Source organism: Meleagris gallopavo, chromosome 1 (genome assembly GCF_905368555.1).
Source record: "Meleagris gallopavo chromosome 1, MGAL_WU_HG_1.1, whole genome shotgun sequence".
In the NCBI taxonomy this organism is placed as follows: domain Eukaryota; kingdom Metazoa; phylum Chordata; class Aves; order Galliformes; family Phasianidae; genus Meleagris; species Meleagris gallopavo.
In genome coordinates this window covers 191,347,442-191,367,476 of record NC_139404.1, presented here as the reverse complement: position 1 = coordinate 191,367,476, position 20,035 = coordinate 191,347,442, and the positions used below count along the sequence as shown (strand labels likewise).

General features: G+C 42.6%; 1 protein-coding gene across 7 annotated transcripts in view; it reads left to right on the top strand.

Moving 5' to 3' along the window:
• The first annotated feature begins 6,097 nt into the window (after positions 1-6,097).
• The window catches only part of EMSY (EMSY transcriptional repressor, BRCA2 interacting), a 42,371-nt gene continuing 28,433 nt past the window's right edge, over positions 6,098-20,035 (top strand). For 6 of the 7 annotated variants that reach the window (XM_085216497.1, XM_085216498.1, XM_085216496.1 and 3 more), the window contains exons 1-5: positions 6,098-6,255; positions 7,140-7,242; positions 10,659-10,758; positions 11,350-11,424; positions 13,724-13,899. In XM_085216497.1, the coding sequence (XP_085072623.1) occupies positions 7,173-7,242; positions 10,659-10,758; positions 11,350-11,424; positions 13,724-13,899 (421 nt within the window). In that variant the 5' untranslated portion in view covers positions 6,098-6,255; positions 7,140-7,172. Of the gene's footprint in view, positions 6,256-7,139; positions 7,248-10,658; positions 10,759-11,349; positions 11,425-13,723; positions 13,900-20,035 lie in introns of those variants that run through there. The other variant, XM_010706207.3, reaches the window with a different exon arrangement.

Here is a 20,035-nt window from a genome sequence, read left to right as displayed (position 1 = left end):
TACCCATTTCGTCATGTTCTTTTTTTTCAATATCACCATAAAGAACTTTCTATATACATTTTTTTTTTTTTCCACTTATATGATCATCACTTATATCAGCATAGGGCTAGAGAATACAAGACATCTTTTATTCTTCCTGCGTGTGTGCCTCAACCCAGGAGCAGCAGGCAGTCTGTGTGCTTGGTATCTGGTCATATTAAGAGAATCCACTTAAAAAGTACATGCTTTTCCCAGAATTTCAGGGACGACTGCACAGTGACAGAGATGTTGCTCATTACTCCAGTTTGCAGACACAGCACCAGCTTGCTTTTCCACTGGCACCCTTGTATCCTGCAAAAATACAATAAGTGTTCAGAAAAATAAGATGAGGAAATGCCTGGTTTCATTGGCCAGTAGGTGTTAAACTCTTTAATTATTGCTCCTGTTGACACCTTAGCTGCTTTTGTTGCCCGATCCCTGTATAGTGATCACAGCTGTGCAATCCTTTGCTGCTCCAGCATGCATTTTTAACACTTTTAGCAAGTTAAAGTGTAATGACATCTTTGATCCTTTTCCCATGCTTTCTGTTTTGGGAAGTGCCTTTGCTTCCTTCTCAGTGCATTGTTAACCAATATTATACATTACAAAGAGAACAGAGGTATGCATCTGTCTCCCTGAATCACAGAAGCCTCTGACTTTAAGCTGCTCTTTGACATGCCTCAGAATGACACAATGACGTGTTTTTTTTAAATATTGTTTCAGGTTATATAATCAAGCTTTTGCCTCCCTGTAGTGTTTAAATAGATGCTTGACTCCAGTGGTGTTTCCACGCATTAGGTTTCGCTGAATTTAGCTACTTTCAGCACTGAATTTCTTCCTATTTGCAAAATAGATAGAGGTTTTAAATATAATATGTATTACTTACAGTAGGGGGAAAAGATAACTGGCAATGCAAAGCTCCCTCCAGTGAAATAAGTTGAAATATTGTTGTGGATTCGAGTACAAATAGTTCTGAGCCCACTGTGACAATCCCTGCTTCTGACAAGGCTGTGCATAAAGGGCTCTCCTGGCAAGCTGCCATTGCTTGAATGTTGCTGAGGCTTCTGTTCCTATCTTAGCCGGGAGGAAAATGTGATGGGAAAGGGTCTGAGGAGGGGGAGAGTTTAGAAGTCGTCTGAGGGTGATGGAATAAAATTAAAACGGAGATGCTTATGTCAGGAAAATGCATCGAGTCACTGAATGATCTCTAATGTTGGTTAGGCCATTGTTGTGGAAACAACAACAATAAAAAAAGACCAAGAAAGGATTTAATTTGTGTTAGAATCTTGGCTATCTCTTCCCTATGCAAAACATGGAACATATTTTAAAGCATCTTTAAATTCCAAAAAATTTTACATTATCTACAATGTTGCATTTGCCTTAGTATAAGAGTGTTGTGGCTTTACTGACTGCTGTTTTCTTGATTTTCCAATTCTACTTTTCAAATTATCAGCACAAAACTCTGAATACTGAAAATTCACTCTTTACAGAAGTAGTTGTGTATGTTTCTCATGTAGTACCAAGCCGATGTGCCTCAATTCTACCTTCAAAAGGCTGCTCTGAAGGAAAAGGGCATTTCAGAGTTCGTATCAATACAGCTGTAGATCGGATGAATGCAGGTCTGTCAGCTGTGTGCCACAATGAGAATGGAGTTTGTAGCAGCATGAGTGGAGATGTAGTTAATAATCCAGCAAGAAGAGCAGAGAGGCTGCTGTGCTCGTTTTGTATGTGCCCCCAAAGAGCTGCGAGGAATGGCTTTGTTGCTGGTGACCTGGGCTGCATACAAATCACTTTTTCCAAGTGAAAATCCCCACTTCTCCCCTGTGCTGTGCCATCTCACTACTGGTGCCTCAAAACTATAGCATGTTGTCTTCTCCCTTCCATTGTCTGATGCGGTACATCAGTGTAGTGAGACACAGATTAATCTATACGCTCCCAGAAAACTTGTAATTAATTAATCCAGTGCCTGTAATTGATGAGAATTGAATTATTATATCCAGTCCTAGAGAACGTGAAACAATACTTGAGTCCTTGATGATCACTGTATTTCTTAATGTCAGTAGGAATGGATTTTGCTTAAATGCACATAATTGAGCCATTTCTTTATAAGCCTAGCAATATGCTGTTATAAATGATTAATCATGGCTTTTGTATATCATTCTGCCATTCATTTCCTAAGTTCTTTATTAAAAAATGGAGATGAGGTACAAGAAAAGTGAAACAACTTGCCCAGGGCTGTTCACTGGGTTATCAACAGATGAAGAATACTGCAGGACTAATGAGATCTAATTTCATCAGTGTCTGCTGGCTGTAATACGTTGCTAGCACTTTTAGACCTAAGGTAACAGTCTTATAAGACCAATTTGTGAATCACTTGTTGACATCAGTTGAATGTTCAGTAGATTTACTGGTTATCATGAGACAGAACTGGCTGACAGCACGGTGGCATGAGCCTTGCATCCTCAGGAATCCTGAAACCGAGCTGCTCTCAACAAGTTTCTTTGTGGTTTTACTTTTAAAAAAGTCAGAGTGCTCTGTAATTTTGGGCCTCTGTAACTGATGTCTCAGTCATAAACTGAGGATGTAGGTAATGAGAACAAAGAAGGTGGAAGGCAACTAAGAATATATGAAAGAAAAAGCTGTCATTTTCACATTCTGCATTTTCTTCTGGAATCCACAATGAATCAGTCTATTTTATGTGAATGCACTGAGAAAATGTCACCCATGGTGTGTTTAGCTATGATTCCTTATTAATGAAGTCTAAACCACCCTGCTCTTTTTTTCATTTTTTAGCACATAACTGGAATGCTCCTGACATTCTCTTCATCACACATAAAGAAATGGTGTCAAGTCTTGGTCTCCCTTGGGTGGCCTGCCTGGATTACCCTAAATTATCTAAGCAGACTCCATGCAATCATTCTGAGTCCAGATAACCTCTTATGCTTTTCAGGATTCATTCTTTTTGTGTGATTTTGTTGTGTCCTTTTTTCTTCTTTGTCTGCAGTATCTCAGCCATCCCATTGGTATGGGTAATAGAGAATTGATTGTAGCTAAGTAGGTGGCTCTGAACAACTGTGCTGTTGCAACTACAGGCAGAATTTGGCCTTCAGGCCTTCTGGACCTTCTCCCACATATTTCCAAGTCTGGGTTTTCATTCTTAATGAAAATAAGAAGTATTCTTGGAAAACGACTTAGGACATCTGCAGAAAGTCGTAGCTTCAGACAGTTCATACATAACTGCTTCATGTCTTACATCTCTTTTTTCATTCTGTGTGCAGAAAGAAATGCAGCGTATATGATTTGCTTGAGCACATACATAAGTGCTCATGAGAGTGTTACTGTGTGTCTGTCTGCTTGTAATAACTTGACCCTGTTGTCGATTTTGGAAGAAAATTAAAGATCTTCAAAACAAACAAACAACAAACAAACAAATAAAAAACTAAGCAGTCTCATTAAGTTTACTGAACCTGCTGAGCCAGGCTGAGAAAACACATTATTCATGCTTTCCCTGAGAAAAGGTACCAGCATGAGCTGCATTGTTAGCAAGTAGAGAATTCACTGCATGAGGATGGAGAGCATACATAAATAAGCACAAAAAAAACTTCAAGAAAATGTTCAGCTAACATCTACACCTTATTAGATAAAATATGTTTTAAAAAAATGGAGTAGTTTCTTGCTCTGGGCATGACTTACTTACCTCATGCAATAAAAATGATTCTCTGCTAGAGCATCACAGTAGCTACTGATGAATAAATCTCAAAAGGGCTGTATTATTCTGGTAAGTGGCATTCCTGCTGAGCTGCCTAACTGAACTAAAAGTCACATTTCAAGCTGGGTTTGCAATGGAACCTCTGAGCTACAAAGAAAAGCTGCAACTTCTAGCACCATCCTTGTCTACATCTTCCTTAGCTTTCTGCTAAGCTTAGGGCATTTGGTTTTGTTAGGGCATGTTATGCAAAGATGATGCTATTTGCCTTCAGCTGGTTCTTGTTTAAGAAGGCATTAAAAAAAGGAGAATTGTTTGAGCTCTCCTGTACTGTTCAGCATAATCATTTTCAAATGCTGGAGATTTATACTGCTGTGGAGAACAATAGGAAATTGCATGTGAGAAAATGTTCATCAGAAATCACAAGGAATAAACATTTTTCTGTAGTAAGGTGGAAACAAAAGCACTTGCAGATCTAGAAATAGGCATTGCCTTTCAAAGAGTACCATCCACCTTGTCTTCACCTCAAAAACCTTCCAGCTGTGTCTGCTCCTCTGCAAGCAAGCTATAAAACAAGATTTTTAGCAGTTGGACTCGGTGACCTTTGTGGGTCCCTTCCAACTTGGGATATTCTCTGAATCTATGATTTTCTTGTTTTCTCGGGAAAAAAAAATGGAGGCAGAATAGAAATTTGGGCTCAGCAGAGAGATTGCTCATTTCTAAGATTTTATTGTTTCCTAGAGAACTACTGAAAATAAGCAAACCAGCATTTTCCTTTTGGCCACTGACAAGGAGAACTGCTCCTTGCACACAAGCAAGCCACCACCTTTCCCAGGACCACACCACACACTTCCCAGTAAAACGTCTAGACAGGAACAGAGGGAGTTTTTCCTGCTGGCATTTCCAGCAAAAGCCTCAGCAGGCTGGAGCTTTTAAATTATGTAGGGAGGGGAAAAAAAAAAAAAAAGTTTCAATTCTTTTCATTATATATGATTTCCTGCTAAAAGACCCGCTGTGGGTTACAGACAGTAACAAATTTCTGCAAAAAATGGGTGGTGTGGGTCCAAAACCACCAGTTCCTCACAACCTGAAACATCCATTACAGGACAAGAGGGAATCATGTTAAGTTGCACCAGGGAAGGTTCAAGTTGGATATTAGGAACAATTTCTTTTCAGGAAGAGTGGTGATGCATTGGTCCAGGCTGCTGGTGGAGACAGCATCCCTGGAGGTGTTCAAGAACCATGGAGATGTGGCACTGGGGGACGTAGTCAGTGGTTAGATGGGATGGGTTGGGGTTGGACTTGGAGACTTAGGTGGTCTTTTCCAGCCTTAATGATTCTATGATCTGCAGGATGAAGGGGGACATTTATGATGCAGGGGACATTTCCCATCCTCCTCCTCAGCTCTCTCTCTCTCTCTATATATAGACACACATATATACATTTGCAAAATAGGGAAACACACACAATGAAGTGCAGAAAAACAAAGTCATGAGGCAAAACTAAAGCCCCACGAAGGCCTGCTGCCCAGAGCTCATCCTGTATCTACGGTTTTTTGGCTTTTTTGTTGTTGTTGTTGCTTATTTTGGTTTTGATTTTTTTTTTTTCTTTTTGCTCTCCTTTCTCGCTGTCACACCACAGCCACAAACCGCCGAGTCTCCTTCAGGCTTCAGCTGCACGCCAGAGATGGTTTCTTTTTTCACTTCTAATCCGATCTGAGGACTTTCTAGAGGCTATGATCGACTGCACTGCTAAGAAAACCACAAAATACACGCACAAAAAAAAAAAAAAAAAAAAAAAAAGCCACAACGGCTGTTAGATCTGAGGCAGCCGCCGGGCTCGCAGGATGGAGCCGTCCCGGTGCGGTTCACGGCTGCGGGTTGAACCACCGCATTGTCTGCACTGAGGAGGGCTGGCTGCCGTCACCGCACACGATTTTGAGTCAGAAAGCTGGAAACGAGCAAATAACGCCCCGGATTTCCTTTCAGAAACTGCGTTCGACGGTTAACGACCAAACTTTGAGAAGTGTGACGGGCGTAAAAATCGCATCGTTACGCCAATGGCTGTTTCACGGAGTGGTTGTGGGGTGCTACGGGCCGTGCTGCTACCCCAGCCCTAGAGAGCAACGCGCGCGGCTTTTTGTTCCCTCTCGCCTCCCGTATCCGCCCGAAGGGCTATGGCGGGACGGCCGGCTCCACTTCCCAACGCGTAGACAAACGCACAGCGGACTACATCTCCTAAGAGTTCCCCGCGGCGCTGCGCACGCGCGGCGCACTTTCCCCGCGCCATCTTGGCGCCCGCTTCTTCCATCTCCTCGCTCACTGAGTGGCTGAATGAAGGCATGAGGGTGCACGGACTACAACTCCCGTCGTGCCTTGCGGAGCTGGCGCATGGGCAGTGCGCTCTACCGCCATCTTGGCCGGGGAAGCGCTGCCGCCACCGCCGCCAAACAAACCCGAGAGCGGCACCGCGGGGGGAGGAGGGGTCGTGTTGCCGAGGAGTCTTTCGATGTGCCGGGCACGGCCGGCCAGGTGAGTCTCGCTCCCACAGCAGCACCTCCTGCCTTCGCCGGGGCTCTTCCCTGTGAGGAACGGGGCTGCTCTCCTTCTCCGGGGCGCCGGGGACCCGCCGCCCCCTCACGGGCCCGGCGCCCGCTCCCTGTCTGCGCGGCCTTCACATCCCTTCTGCCTTCAGGGCCTTTCTGCCTCGCTCTGAGGTACTCGAGGAACCCCGCTAAGAGCGGGCGGGAGCACCGGGTGACTGCAGCCTGAAGGCTCCCTCCCGGGGAGCTCCGAGCCCGGGGATGGGGCCGGGGCTTTTGTTCCCTGTGCTCCCTTCAGGCCCTTCTTCCCCGTTCTCCTGGGGGGAGATGCTCCCTCCCTCCTCCCCCACCCTCCAGATCTTCTCCTCGTAGGGCTTTTTCCCCGTATTTGAATTGTTTTTTTTTATTATTATTACTATTTTTATTTTATTCTTTTTATTTTAGGGGACGCGGAAAGCAGATTTCCGCGTTATTTTTTATTTTGCTGCCGTTCTGTCATAGATCGGTGCTAAATGCGTTGTGCGGGGGGGGGGGAGGGGGGCCGTGTGGATCGCTGGAAGAGTTCTTATAATAGGTGCTCTGTGCATAAAGAGAGGGAGGAGACTCGAGCATCTATTCGGAGAGTGTTTCGACATGAAAAAAAGAAGGCTGGGGCAGGAGGTAGGAAACTCAGGAGAAAGGCTTTGGCTGGTGGGAGAGACCATAGGAAGCCCCACGCCTTTGTGAAACTGCTGAATTCCTGCATGGTAACGCATGCCATTAGGTTGGGGCAGGGATGGGAGGGAATGTGGTGTTGTGAGCAGCCTGGGGACTTTGCATTGGGAAGTGGATAGACAGTGGGCTCACGCTTACTGCGTTTGTGTTCCTTTTCAGGGAGGCTGAGCTCTGCGGGAGCACAGAGACAAGATGCCTGTGGTGTGGCCAACGCTTCTGGATCTCAGCAGAGATGAGTGCAAGAGGATCCTTCGCAAACTGGGTACAGTAAGATGCAATTTGTGGGTCTGTATGTTTGCCCTTTTAAGACTTGCCTGCCTGCTGCTTCCATGAAATACTTTATTACGTCTACAGGCAACTTACAAATGATTTCCTGCTTTTTCCGTGTGTCATTAGGCAGACAGACGTGGCTTAAAATGATGTTGAGCAGATGCTCTGCCTGAGCAATAGGGAGAGAACAGAATTGTTTTCGTTGGATTAAATCTCTCGTAGATCCTTGTCCATCTTTGCTTTGATGTGGCAGTGTTTATGGCTATGAACATGCGACATCATATCTGGGCAAGAGGAGGGTCTTTATTTGTTCTTCAGTTCTGTGCTAAGGCACCTATTTGTACCAAAAAGGCATAGAATTTTGATTTGATTGTGGTGTTTCTGTGGTAAAGACTTACAGATTCATAGAATATACCAAGCTGGAAGGGACCTGTGAGAATCATGGAGTTCTACTTCTACCACTGCACAGACTTGAAATGTAATTAAAAAAAAAATAATCTGTATGATATCTTGTGACTTTCAGGCTTCACTTACGTGAGTTGTCAAAGAAATGTGGAAAGTTCTAACTTTACAGCAGGAGCTTTTTGTGTTGTTTCAATTCTAGCTTAATATCTGTGTACTTTGCCCAATAAATGTGTGCGTATATATTGAGATTTTTTATGCTCTATGATTGCAGATGTGTAAGGAGACATCCTATTTTGTTTTGGAAGCTAATAAAAATATTTACTCTTTCCTCACATGCAAGCTTTTGGCTACCATAGGAGAGAGAATCCTTTCATCTGATCCTACACTGTGATTCTTGCGTTCCTAAGAAACTTGTTTTGTTTTGTTTTAAGTTAAGGGCTTTTTCTGAATTAAATGATGCATAGGATTAGAAGAAAAGAGAAGTGAATTTCTTTTCAGGCTGTGCTCTGAGGAGTTTTTTCTAGGTGATGTCAGGAGGAAAGCTGAGCCTGCCACAAACTTCCTGTGACAGTCATGTTAATCATTCAGCTTTTCTAGTTCACGTTTTGAAAGCTAAAAGATTGTGTGTTGTATTCCTTAGCTATGTGAAGGTTCTCGTATACTGTGAAGCCATCGCCATTGTTTTCTGAGAGATATGAATTTTTTTTTTACCTTGCTCTTTTTTCACTTTGCTTCTTGAGAATCTGGGATTTGCATTCTGTTGGAGCGGTGACACAGTTGTTGCACACAGCATCAAAACGAAGCTGTGCATCCATTAAAGTGATAGCTCTAAGTCTGAAGAGAATCTCGAGGGGCAAAAAACTAGGAGAAAGTGCAGGATGCCAAAAAATATGGACCGGATCTCTGCTACTAAATTATGCTAACGTAGCTCTTGCTGGCTGGAAGGGTGGAAAAAAAAACTTCCAGCCGACGGCGGTGTGCTGGCAGAACCCTGCTGGTGCAGCTGAGCCAAACAGAACTGCAGCTACACCTCCTCCAGTGACATAACCTAGGCCGACAGGAAAAAAATAAAAGAAATAAAAATCTTTTTTGCTGGCATGAGCTGTGTCCCCGCCAGAGGGCCCTGCCAGCATAACAGAGATAAGAGCTTGTAGCTGCCGCGTCTCTTCTAGGGTAGAGGAGCTCTCCATTTATACAGACACACCAGAAGGCTGGAGGGAGAAGGGGCACAGCTAGTCTGCCAGCCACAAAGCAGATCAGTCAAGCTCTCAGCCCAACATCTCATTTGGTTGCTCATTCAAGGCAAAATACAGTGGTGCAGGGAAAGCTGAAATGTATCCTGAGGTGTACAATGCCTTGTGTTGCCCTGCAGCTTTTGTGGCTTACAACTGAATCACCTTGCACTTGAAATACTGGTATTTATATGTGAAACCTGGTTTTTGAAGCATTTATTGGCTTGCTTGATGGTTTCAACGTGAAAAGAGAGCACGTCAGTTAGTAATGCTGTGTAGACAGGAAGGTGAGGAAGCTGGTTACAGCTTCTGTGTAATCTTTTCAAACTCTCAAAAAGCCAGAATGTGCATTTTTTTATTCTTAGTATAGAGCATCTGTATTGAAAATGAAAAAAAGAACCTCTTTGCTAAGTAATTATACAATTGTATCTGAGGATTATTTTATGTTGTTAACAGAGGAAAATAATTAGTATCTTAAATATTATAACATGGTTGTCTAAATAAATGTTGATATTAGTAATCACCATTGCGTTAATTAGCAAATGTTTTATAACCGAAGCTGCAAATGCTTCTGTAGGTCTCTCAGCATCCCTGTGCAGGCTGTGGAGTTAACCAAGGCGACTCTGCTTTGTGTCTTGCCTACTTAATCAGGGCAGCAGAGCAGGGCTTCTTTTCAGCGCAACTCCTTGATTTGATTTGTTAATTGGCTTTTTGGAATCCCAGTCTGAGCAGCATCGGTCGTCTTTAATTGCAGGAAAATTCAGATGTGTTTTGGGGCTCTTGTTAAGTTTTAGCCTGCCCCTTTTATTTATGCTTTTGATTAACTGGGATCTGTTGTGGGGGTGGGATAACTGGTTGTTGAAATGGAGCTCTGAATGAAAGTAATCTGCAGAAATAGCAAAATAATTGGTATTGTTGGTTCAAAGCGTGGCCCTTAGTAATGTTTTCTTTAACACGTAGTGCTATGCTTAGAATAGCAAGCTAGCAGGCTCCAACTGTACGTGCATTAGATGTTTTTGACCCTGTTTAGTAGGACAGCATCCAGTATTTCAGTAGCCTTTAGCTATTATGTTAATTTGAAAGTGCTGATGGTGTTCTCCGTGAGTCACCTGGTATTACATGTTTACGTTACATCAGAGTTACACTTTTGCATGCTAATCTTCGTGATGGCCCTATGTTTAAGACAGGCTGGATTGTTTGGTGTACTGTATGGCTTTAATTCACTGCAGTGCATTGTTTTCAGATTCGAACAGTTGTACATATCAGGTGAATGGGCATGAAAAGATAATGATAGTCATGTTTAACAAAATGGAGCTTATGCTCTCCATGCTAATTAAGGAGCAGTACAAGGAAAACAAGTCCGTTACTCTTTTGACAGCATTTCTTCTCTAAGCCTTATAACTTTTAATAGTGATATGTATTAAATATTTTCTTCTGCTTCTAGAGAGTTCTAAGCTACTACTCAAATTTCTGGACTCTTTTTTCAAGGTTTCTATGTTGAACTGTCAGCTCGGGGAGTGCTTGGGTTTATACAACTAGATAATCCTCTGTGATGATCCAGTTGTTTCATAGAAAAGCTGTAGGCTGCAGAATAATTGACTGAGAGAGTTCTAAACCATCAATCTCTCCTGAAAAGCACTAAATAATTGAAAGACATGTTCCTTGTAATGAGTTTGGAAATTAATAGAGTACTGTCAGTAATACTGAAAATAACATTTTTTCCTTTTGCTGTGAGCATTAAATAGAACTACTGTTTGCTCTAATTCCTCAGAACTGGAGGCATATGCAGGTGTCATCAGTGCCTTACGTGCACAGGGAGATCTTACGAAAGAGAAGAAGGATCTTCTTGGAGAACTCTCTAAAGTGCTTAGGTAACCCTGACCTTTATAAAGTAAGAGCTGGTGGCCTCTTTTCTTTTAAGAACTTAACATATTTTTTTCTATCACTAACATTGTAAAACAAATCTTAATTCTCCGTCTTATGGATGTTTGATTCTGATTTGCTTTGAGTTTTGAGTTTCTGTGGGTGAAGATTTACTGTTTTGCTGATGGCTTTTGAGATATCTAGTGATTGCAGCTATCTCATGAACGCTTGCTAGCTCCAGGTTCCGTCAGGGTAGGATTTTGAGGTCTTTGGGACCACATTACAGCAAGGAAGAATGCTGTATGTTCTGTATAAATTTTTCTACCTTGATATTCCCATCTTTGATTTGGAAATCAGCTGTTTTGCAGTGGCACCCAGCGGACAGTAATGTTCTCTTTATTCTTCAGTAGCACTTGTTGTGCAGTGATTCGTTCTTTCTCACTGTGATAGCAAAAATTAATTGACAATCTCTCAAACCTAAAACGCCTGTCCCCCTTTGTCTCCTGAGTGGATTATTCATAAGTTTCGTTTTAGCTGAAAATTGTAGATAAATGTTCATGTCTCCCTTTGACTAAAATATATTGGTATTTTTTTAATAGTATTTCAACAGAGAGACATCGTGCTGAAGTTCGAAGAGCAGTAAATGATGAACGGCTAACGACTATTGCACACAAGTAAGTTAGAGGTCATTTCCTCCATGATTTCCAAAGGTGCCTTTTGGAAAATCCATTATGCCTTAACTGAACGATAGAATTTTCAAGATCGATGGTGATTTAAAGAGCAGCGTATGACTGAAAGAATTATTGTATCAGATTTAGGTCAGGGTGCAAGGACGGATTTAACCTTTTGGATCTCAGGGCATCCCGTTCACTATATGGCACAACATAGGGAAGAGCCTTTTTGTCAAGAGGAGCTTTCTGTAAAATAGACCAGAAGAAACAAAATAGAGAAAAGAGATAAAATGTAAACTTGATGAGCAGCTTGCACAGTTTTTCATCTTTGTTTTATAATTGTTTTTAAGTTTAATTGTGTTTAAATCCATTTGTAAAGGTCATATTAAGAGATACTTGTCTATGTAGAAAAACAAAAGGAAGGAAAGAGATGAGAAACACTGGTGGAAAACAATGCATCAGCAGCGAGGTGGAAAAAAAAAGAACTGCAGCAAGCTGATGACATCAGTGTCCACTGTTCCCTGCTTGATGCAGCTGCTGTGCTGGCATCAGTTGGGCTGGTTTCTCCTTGTATTTGCTTTCCCAGGCTCCACGTGACTTTGAGAGGTGGAGAGAAGCAAGAGGACAAGCGCTTATGTATCTCTGATAGTTAATAGTCTTAAGAAGTGTGCTGAAAGAGGGATGGACTGTGATGATTCCCTCTTTTCTTTTGTGTTATAACCACTGATTTTTAGTTTACCTCGTGTAGCCTAGGTGTTACAGTGAGGAAAAACAAATGGAAATCATGCAACTAGCAAGCTGCTTGGAGTTAGCAATTGTCTGATCATAGATTTGCCAAGATTAGCATACTGTTCTAGTGCTGCAGGATATTTAACATTGTAGTGGTTTAATGCTCATGTTTAAAGAATTAGAAATGCGCTGTTTACCAAACAAAAACCCGCCAACTTCTTCGCACTTCTTTAGAGAAGGAGAACAAATAATAAAAGAAAAATAAGCATTATATTGTCAAGTCTGGCTTATTTCCTTGAATTAAGTATCCTTTTTAAGTAGGAGTTCTGTTTTTAGCATTTTCCAGAGCAAGCGTACAGTTTGTCCCGAAGTAGCAAACTTCAAACGGACGAGATATTATAATCCAGGCAAGGTGCAACTGTAAAGTGCTGCATCTCTTTATTTTTTTTTTTCCTCTGGTAAATTCTTTGTAAGTGATGGTTGGTAATATAGTATTTGATTTAAATGATCTAACTCGTTAGGAAAGCAGACTTTGCTAGCTTTGCGTTGCGCAACATTTCTAGTCTTGTTTTTGATTTAAAAAATGTATTTTTACCTCAGCTGGTGCAGCTCTGCTTGTACTATGTGAATATGTATGAAGAATGCTGAAGCATATCAAGATTTAACAGCAGAGCAGATCCTCTGCATTTTATGAACTAATTTGTTGTAGCTTTTGCTGCAACTTGCTTGCAGTAGTTCATGTGGGAAGTTGTTTTTTGGAATATATTAATACATTAAATGGGTTGGTTTGTTTAAGAACAACATAACAGCATTGAAAAATAATTTGTTATTCTGATTTCACTGATTTCTCAAATGAGTGCTGTAAAACAGTTATAAGCAGGAACAGCTTTCTATCTAGACAAGCATTTTTTGAAGCATTCTGATTTGTAAGTACTAAGGTTGAGAGAAAATGAGAGGAATCACAGGACTGTAGGGGTTGAAAGGAACCTTTAGAAATCATTGAGTCCAACCCCCCTGCAAAGCAGGCTTCCTACAGCAGACCAGGGAGGAGCAGGCTGGATTCTGTAGAGAAAGATGCTCGGGGTGTACTTGAATCATTTCATGTGCTGTTACTTTGTTTGGGACTACTTCAATCAGTCTGAGAAATTTCAAGGTAAAACAAGAGTTGCATTAGAAGCTGAGGTTTTTTTTCTCTTGCAACGTAATCAGTTTTGGTAATCTTTCATGAAATCTATGGGATTTCTAGCTATTTTTGTCATCCAGAAATGGAGGGTAAACTAACTCTACCTGAGTAGTAGATAATCTGATATGGGGGAGTTGAACATGTCATCCACAGCCCTGTAAGGGCTTTATAAATCATGTTAAAAGAAGCAGATATGCTATGGGAGGATTTCTGCATCAGTTGGGAAAAAGTAAGGGCTGTCATGAAAGGAAGAAGACTGGAGATATTTCTCTAGTGTGTCTTTAGAAACAGCCTTTTAAATTTTCACTGTTGAAAAGAGGAACTTAAGTAAGAATGCTGAGTGCTTAGGAAAGTCAGCAGAAAAGTTAAAAGATTTTCCTTTCTATTTAGTATGTCTGGGCCAAACAGCTCTTCGGAATGGTCTATAGAAGGTCGTCGACTGGTGCCGCTGATGCCACGGCTTGTTCCACAAACAGCTTTCACTGTTACAGCTAATGCTGTTGCCAATGCAGCTGTTCAGCACAACGCATCTCTTCCAGTCCCTGCAGAAACTGGAAACAAGGAAGGTGAGAGAATGCTGAGGTTCTACACAAGCTATTCATAGTTTAAATTATTTTCTTAGTGCTAGATGCCTTAAAAATCCAAATCTTTCTTTTTTGAAAATGTATCAAGTTAAGTTTGATTTCTACTTTTCTTTTGCCTTTTAAATAATGCTATCTCATGTTCTGTGTAACTTGGCTGGATGGCCTTCAGTTACGCTTCATACAACTACAGGATGTGTAGCACTTCTTGAAAGAGGTTTTTTTTTTTCTGGTTTTCTAAGAACTATTGGACCATTGTACTGTGACTTGTAAGTAAACTTGAAAATAACCATTACCAAAAATATTTGCTCATTGCTCAAGGAATATTTTAATTTCTTCAAGTGATGTACATTTGAGGGGAGGCAGAAACTGTCTTCTGTCAGTTACCAATCTAGATAAACATTTAAGAAATGAAAGAGATCATTATACTGAATGAACACTAAAATTAAAGATAAATGAACAAACTGTAATGTAAAACAAATCTGATTATTGTAAAGGAGGATGAAAAGACAAACCCTAGAATTGGCAGCACAAGTTTCTGGGTATGGGAGGAGGGGAGGTTAGATTTCTCCTCTGAAGGCAGTTCATTCCATGGCCGTGCTGAAATCAAACTTGTGAGTATTCAACAATAACAGAATTGCAGAGGCAAGTGTATGCCCCACAGTAAGTCTTTAGCTTGCATTTCAGTTGCTGAGATAGTGATAGAATAATAAATTTCTGTGCTTCACTTATATGGATGGTGTCTTTTCTCCTCTTCAGTGGTGGTTTGCTATTCCTACACAAGTACCACTTCAACCTCAACGCTACCCTTGTTCCAGGTAGCAGTGTAGCAACAATGAAGTCCCCTAGACCCACCTGTTCAGTCTCCAGTTTATCCTTGCCTAGTGGAAGGACTGTTTATGTCAAAAGTAAGTGATAATAGTAACTGATTAACAGAAGGCAAAGAAAAGGCTTATCTTGTGGCTGAAGCGTGGGCTGAAATAGACGCTCTAGCCTTGGGCAAGTCATTTAATGCCTTTATGCCTTAGTTTAGTCTAAAGAATGAGTATATTGCTTCCCATTTCCAAGGAAATTGCTTCAGGGAGCATTAACAACAAGACTGTAAAGTATTTTGAAAGTGAAATATAGGCAGTGCTTTATATCAGTGGATTTCTAATCCAGCTCATTCAGAAGTTATCTTTAAGGTGGCCCTGCAGGTTGCTTCTGCAGAGGACTTCCCTCTTCCTTGTCCTGCTTAAGTATTGCATATAGTCTCTTATTTGAGTTAGAAAGGTCTCTCCTTCCCATTTTCACAGCTGATCTATGCATTATTTTGGAAATATTTTTGGGCCCTTATTTCAAGACCGGGTTGGACAGGACTTTGAGCAGCCTGATCTAGTGAGAGGTGTCCCTGCCTGGGGGTTGGAGCTAGATGATCTTAAAGTCCCTTCCAACCCAAACCATTCAGGGACATTGCTAGGAGACTTCCCAGACTGATCTGCCCTTCTGACTACTATCCACTATTGATAGTACAGGCTGGCAGTGAAGAAGTTGGTGAGAAAAGCCTGAAGGCTATCGAAGGTGACTTCAGGGGACTGGGGAGGGTAGTTGAAGGAACAGGTGTGCAGGTGGTTATTAAATCTGTACCTTCAGTGGCAGGAAACGATACTGGGATGAGCCTAAAAACCCATCTCTTGAACAAACGGCTTAGGAGTTGGTGCAAACGCAGGAGTTTTGGTTTTTTTGATCATGGAGCAATTTACTCGGCACCTGGCACGATGGCTGCAAATGGAAGCAGCCTGTCTCCATGGGGAAAGAGGGTTGTTGCCGAGGAACTGGCAGGACTTATTGACAGGTGTTTAAACTAGGTATGAAGGGGGAAGGGGACAAAATGAGGACCGCTCATTTTGAGGGGGCAGTTCGAGGCCCCAAACAGAACTTGATGGGTGGAGACAGTGGAGTTCAAAGGCTTGGAGAGGAGTGGGGGGATGCGGCTTCTCTTAAGTACCTGTATACTAATGCGCGTAGCATGGGAAATAAACAGGAAGAGCTGGAGTTCTGCGTGCAGTCGCGAGGTCATGATCTCATTGCCATCATGGAGATGTGGTGGGACAGCTCGCATAACTGGAATGTTGTCATGGAGGGCTGTGTGCTTTTTAGGAAAGATCGGCTGGCTAGGCGGGGTGGTGGAGTTGCTCTTTATGTGAGAGAGCAGCTAGAATGTATTGAAATACACTTGGGGGAGAGTGATATAGCAGTGGAGAGCTTATGGGTGAGAATCAAGGGGCAGGCTGGTAAAGATGACGCTGTTGTGGGTGTGTACTACAGGCCCCCTGATCAGGATGAGGAGGCTGATGAGGCTTTCCAAAAGCAACTGGATGTAGCGTCATGTTCCCAGGCACTGGTGCTTATGGGGGACTTCAGTTATCCAGATATTTGCTGAACGACAACATGGCCAGGCACACACGGTTCTTGCAGTGCGTCGAAGACAACTTTCTGATGCAGGTGGTGGAGGAACCGACGCGGGGAGGGGTGTTACTGGACCTTATTCTCACCAACAGGGATGGACTTGTTAAGGAAGTGAAGGTTGGGGGCAGCTTGGGTTGTAGTGATCATGAGATGGTGGAGTTCAAGATCCTGAGTGGAAGAAGCAAAGCAATAAGTAGGATTGCTACCCTGGACTTTAGGAGAGCCAACTTCGATCTCTTCCGGGACCTACTTGGAGCTATCCCGTGGGCTCGGTGTTAGAAGGGAAGGGGGCCTCTGAGAGCTGGTCAGCATTTAAACAGCTCTTCTTCCAAGCTCAGGATCGGTGCGTCCCTGTGAGCAAGAAATCAGGAAAAGGTGGCAGGAGACCTGTGTGGATGAGCAAGGAGCTCATGCGCAAGCTCAAAGGAAGGAAGAAGGTCCATGAAATGTGGAAAAAGGGTCTGACCACTTGGGAAGAATATAGGAATGTAGTCAGGGCCTGCAGGGATGCAATGAAGAAGGCTAAAGCCCGCCTGGAATTGAATCTGTCTAAAGTGATAAAGGATAATAAAAAAGGCTTCTTCAAGTATGTTAACAGCAAAAGGAAAACTAGAGAGAATGTGGGCTCCTTACTAAGTGAGGGGGGGGTTCTGGTAACGGAGGATGCTGAGAAGGCAGAGATACTGAATGCCTTCTTTACTTCTGTCTTCAGTGAAAAGGCTCTCCCGCAGGAATCCCACACCGTGGAGGTTAGTGAGAGGGTCTGGGGAATGGGAGACTTCCCTTTAGTCAGGAAAGAGGACGTGCATGAGCGCCTAGACAGTACTAAGGTCCACAAGTCCATGGGACCTGATGGGGTGCATCCACGTGTGCTGAGGGAGCTGGCGGAGGTCATTGCCGAACCGCTCTCCATCATTTTTGAGAGGTCTTGGATAACAAGGGAGGTCCCTGAAGACTGGAGGATAGCCAATGTCACTCCGGTCTTCAAAAAGGGCAAGAAGGAAGATCCGGGTAATTATAGGCCTGTCAGCCTCACCTCCGTCCCTGGAAAGGTGATGGAACAGCTTGTGCTGGATACCATCTCCAGACAACTGGGAGAAAAGGAGGCTATCAGGAGTAGTCAGCATGGGTTCACCAACGGGAGGTCGTGCTCGACCAACTTGGTGGCCTTCTATGATGCTGTCACATGCTGGGTGGATGGGGGAAGAGCAGTAGATGTAATCTACCTTGATTTTAGAAAGGCATTTGATACTGTCTCCCACGACATCCTTATAACAAAGCTGAGGAAGTGTGGGATAGACGAGTGGACAGTGAGGTGGGTTGAGAACTGGCTGACTGGCAGAGCGCAGAGGGTCGTTGTTGGTGGTGCAGAGTCTGGCTGGAGACCTGTAACCAGTGGTGTCCCCCAGGGCTCTGTGCTGGGTCCGGTCTTGTTCAACATCTTGATCAATGACCTTGATGAGGGGATAGTGGCCACCCTCAGCAAGTTTGCTGATGATACGAAGTTGGGAGGATTGGCTGACACGCCTGAAGGCTGTGCTGCCATTCAGTGAGACCTGGACAGGCTGGAGAGCTGGGCAGTAAGAAACCGGATGAGGTTCAACAAAAGCAAGTGTAGGGTCTTACACCTAGGAAGGAATAATTGCATGAACCAATACAGGCTGGGGGATGAGCTGCTGGAGAGGAGCTCTGCAGAGAGAGGGACCTGGGCGTCCTCCCCCTCTACTCTGCCCTGGTAAGGCCTCATCTGGAGTACCGTGTCCAGTTCTGGGCTCCCCAGTACAAAAAAGACAGGGATCTCTTGGAAAGAGTCCAGCGGAGGGCCACAAAGATGGTGAAGGGCCTGGAGCATCTCCCCTATGAAGAAAGGCTGAGTGAACTGGGTCTGTTTAGCCTTGAGAAAAGACGACTGAGAGGGGACCTGATCCAGGTTTATAAATATCTGAGGTGTGGCGGCCATAGCGGTGAGGCCAGTCTCTTTTCAATGGTACGTGGAGACAGGACGAGGGGAAACGGACATAAACTGCAGCATAGGAAGTTTCGCACGAATGTGCGTAAGAACTTCTTCACGGTGAGGGTGACGGAGCACTGGAACAGGCTGCCCAGGGAGGTTGTGGAGTCTCCTTCTCTGGAGATATTCAAGTCTCGCCTGGACGCCTACCTGTGCGACCTGGTGTAGGGAACCTGCTTTGGCAGGGGGGTTGGTCTCGATGATCTCTAGAGGTCCCTTCCAACCCCTACAATTCTGTGATTCTGTGATTCTATGATTTCAGTTAGAGAGCTGTTGTGCTTGTCCTCACTTGATCTAAACTAGCCTTGCATTGCTTAAGAATTTGGCTTTTGGCATACTGTGTTCAAATAATAGTAGCTTGAGAGAATGCAGAGATTTCTAAGGTGTAACTCAATGGTTGAACAAATTACAGCGTTTACTATGTCTAGTAATTTTGTGATTCATTTGGTAGCAAATTTTTTGTGAAGCACGCATACCTAAGCAACTTTGGAAATCTTATTGGATATGAGATTGCAACAGGCATCCATCTTCATGTATTTAAATTGGAAATGCAGCACATGATGAATAGAAGTCATTCTTCATGTTGTTTTGGTGTGTTTTTTGTTCTTGTTTAATAAATAAGCTAGTTCCAAAAGCAAAGTAAGTCCTCATAAACATGTCCAAACCATCCAAGCTTGTTTTTATGTGAAATTAAAAGTGCTTTATTCTGATTTTATTTGAATTTTGCTGCCTACCAAAAGGCAGATGACAAATTGAGATTAATAAAGAAGTAGTTCAGAAGTGTTGTTTGCTATTTGTATTGTTGTTATGGATAACTAACATTTTGAAAATTGATCTTAATGCAGTATGTACACGTTTGTGTAACATCTGCTAGCCAAAAGCAGCAAATTGTACATAAATGCAATGTTACCTGCAAACAGTCATCTGTATTGATTGTATCAACCTACAAAACCCATTAAGTTTTTTCTTTTTTCAATTTTTCTGATTCATTGCGCTCATCACTCAGTTTTAGTTTAAAGATTGAGGGGGAAAATGTTCTTAACCTCTTATATATTTAGTTTAGACTTACTGAATTATTACATAATAATGAGTATAAAACCAGTCTAGACACACAGTAGAGAGATGATAGGTTCTCATTTTTATTCCAACCATTCTTAGGTTTTTTTTTTTCCTCCCTTGTCACTTGCTTTATTTTGTTCTATCTTTTAAAGGAATTGTCCATCCTTCAGAGTGTGTTGCATCAGTCACAGCAGTTTTAACAAACTTGAATAAGAGTAAACTTGGGCGGGCTGAGTTATAGTCCTGCCTCTGTCACTGATCTGTTGTGACCTCACCCAAGTCACATCCTGATTGAGCCATTAACTCCTGTGTTCTCTGCTGCCTTGCTTGTCATGTGTGAGTTACAGTCGAGCTGCATTACTTCTGAGCTAAGTGCTTCTGGAACACTTGGCAGAAGTACAGCTTCTAGCATGAAATTACAGGAATAACATTCTTACAAAACCCCAGCAGTGAAAATGAGAAATGAAATGAGCTATACATAAGAAGAGATAATATTCAGCTAGTTCAATCTGTTTGGTCTTTTGTTATTGTTTTGTGAAAGAGGGTGGATAAAAATACATTTTTATCTTCAGTATTTCTTTGTAATGCATGAAGGTAACAATT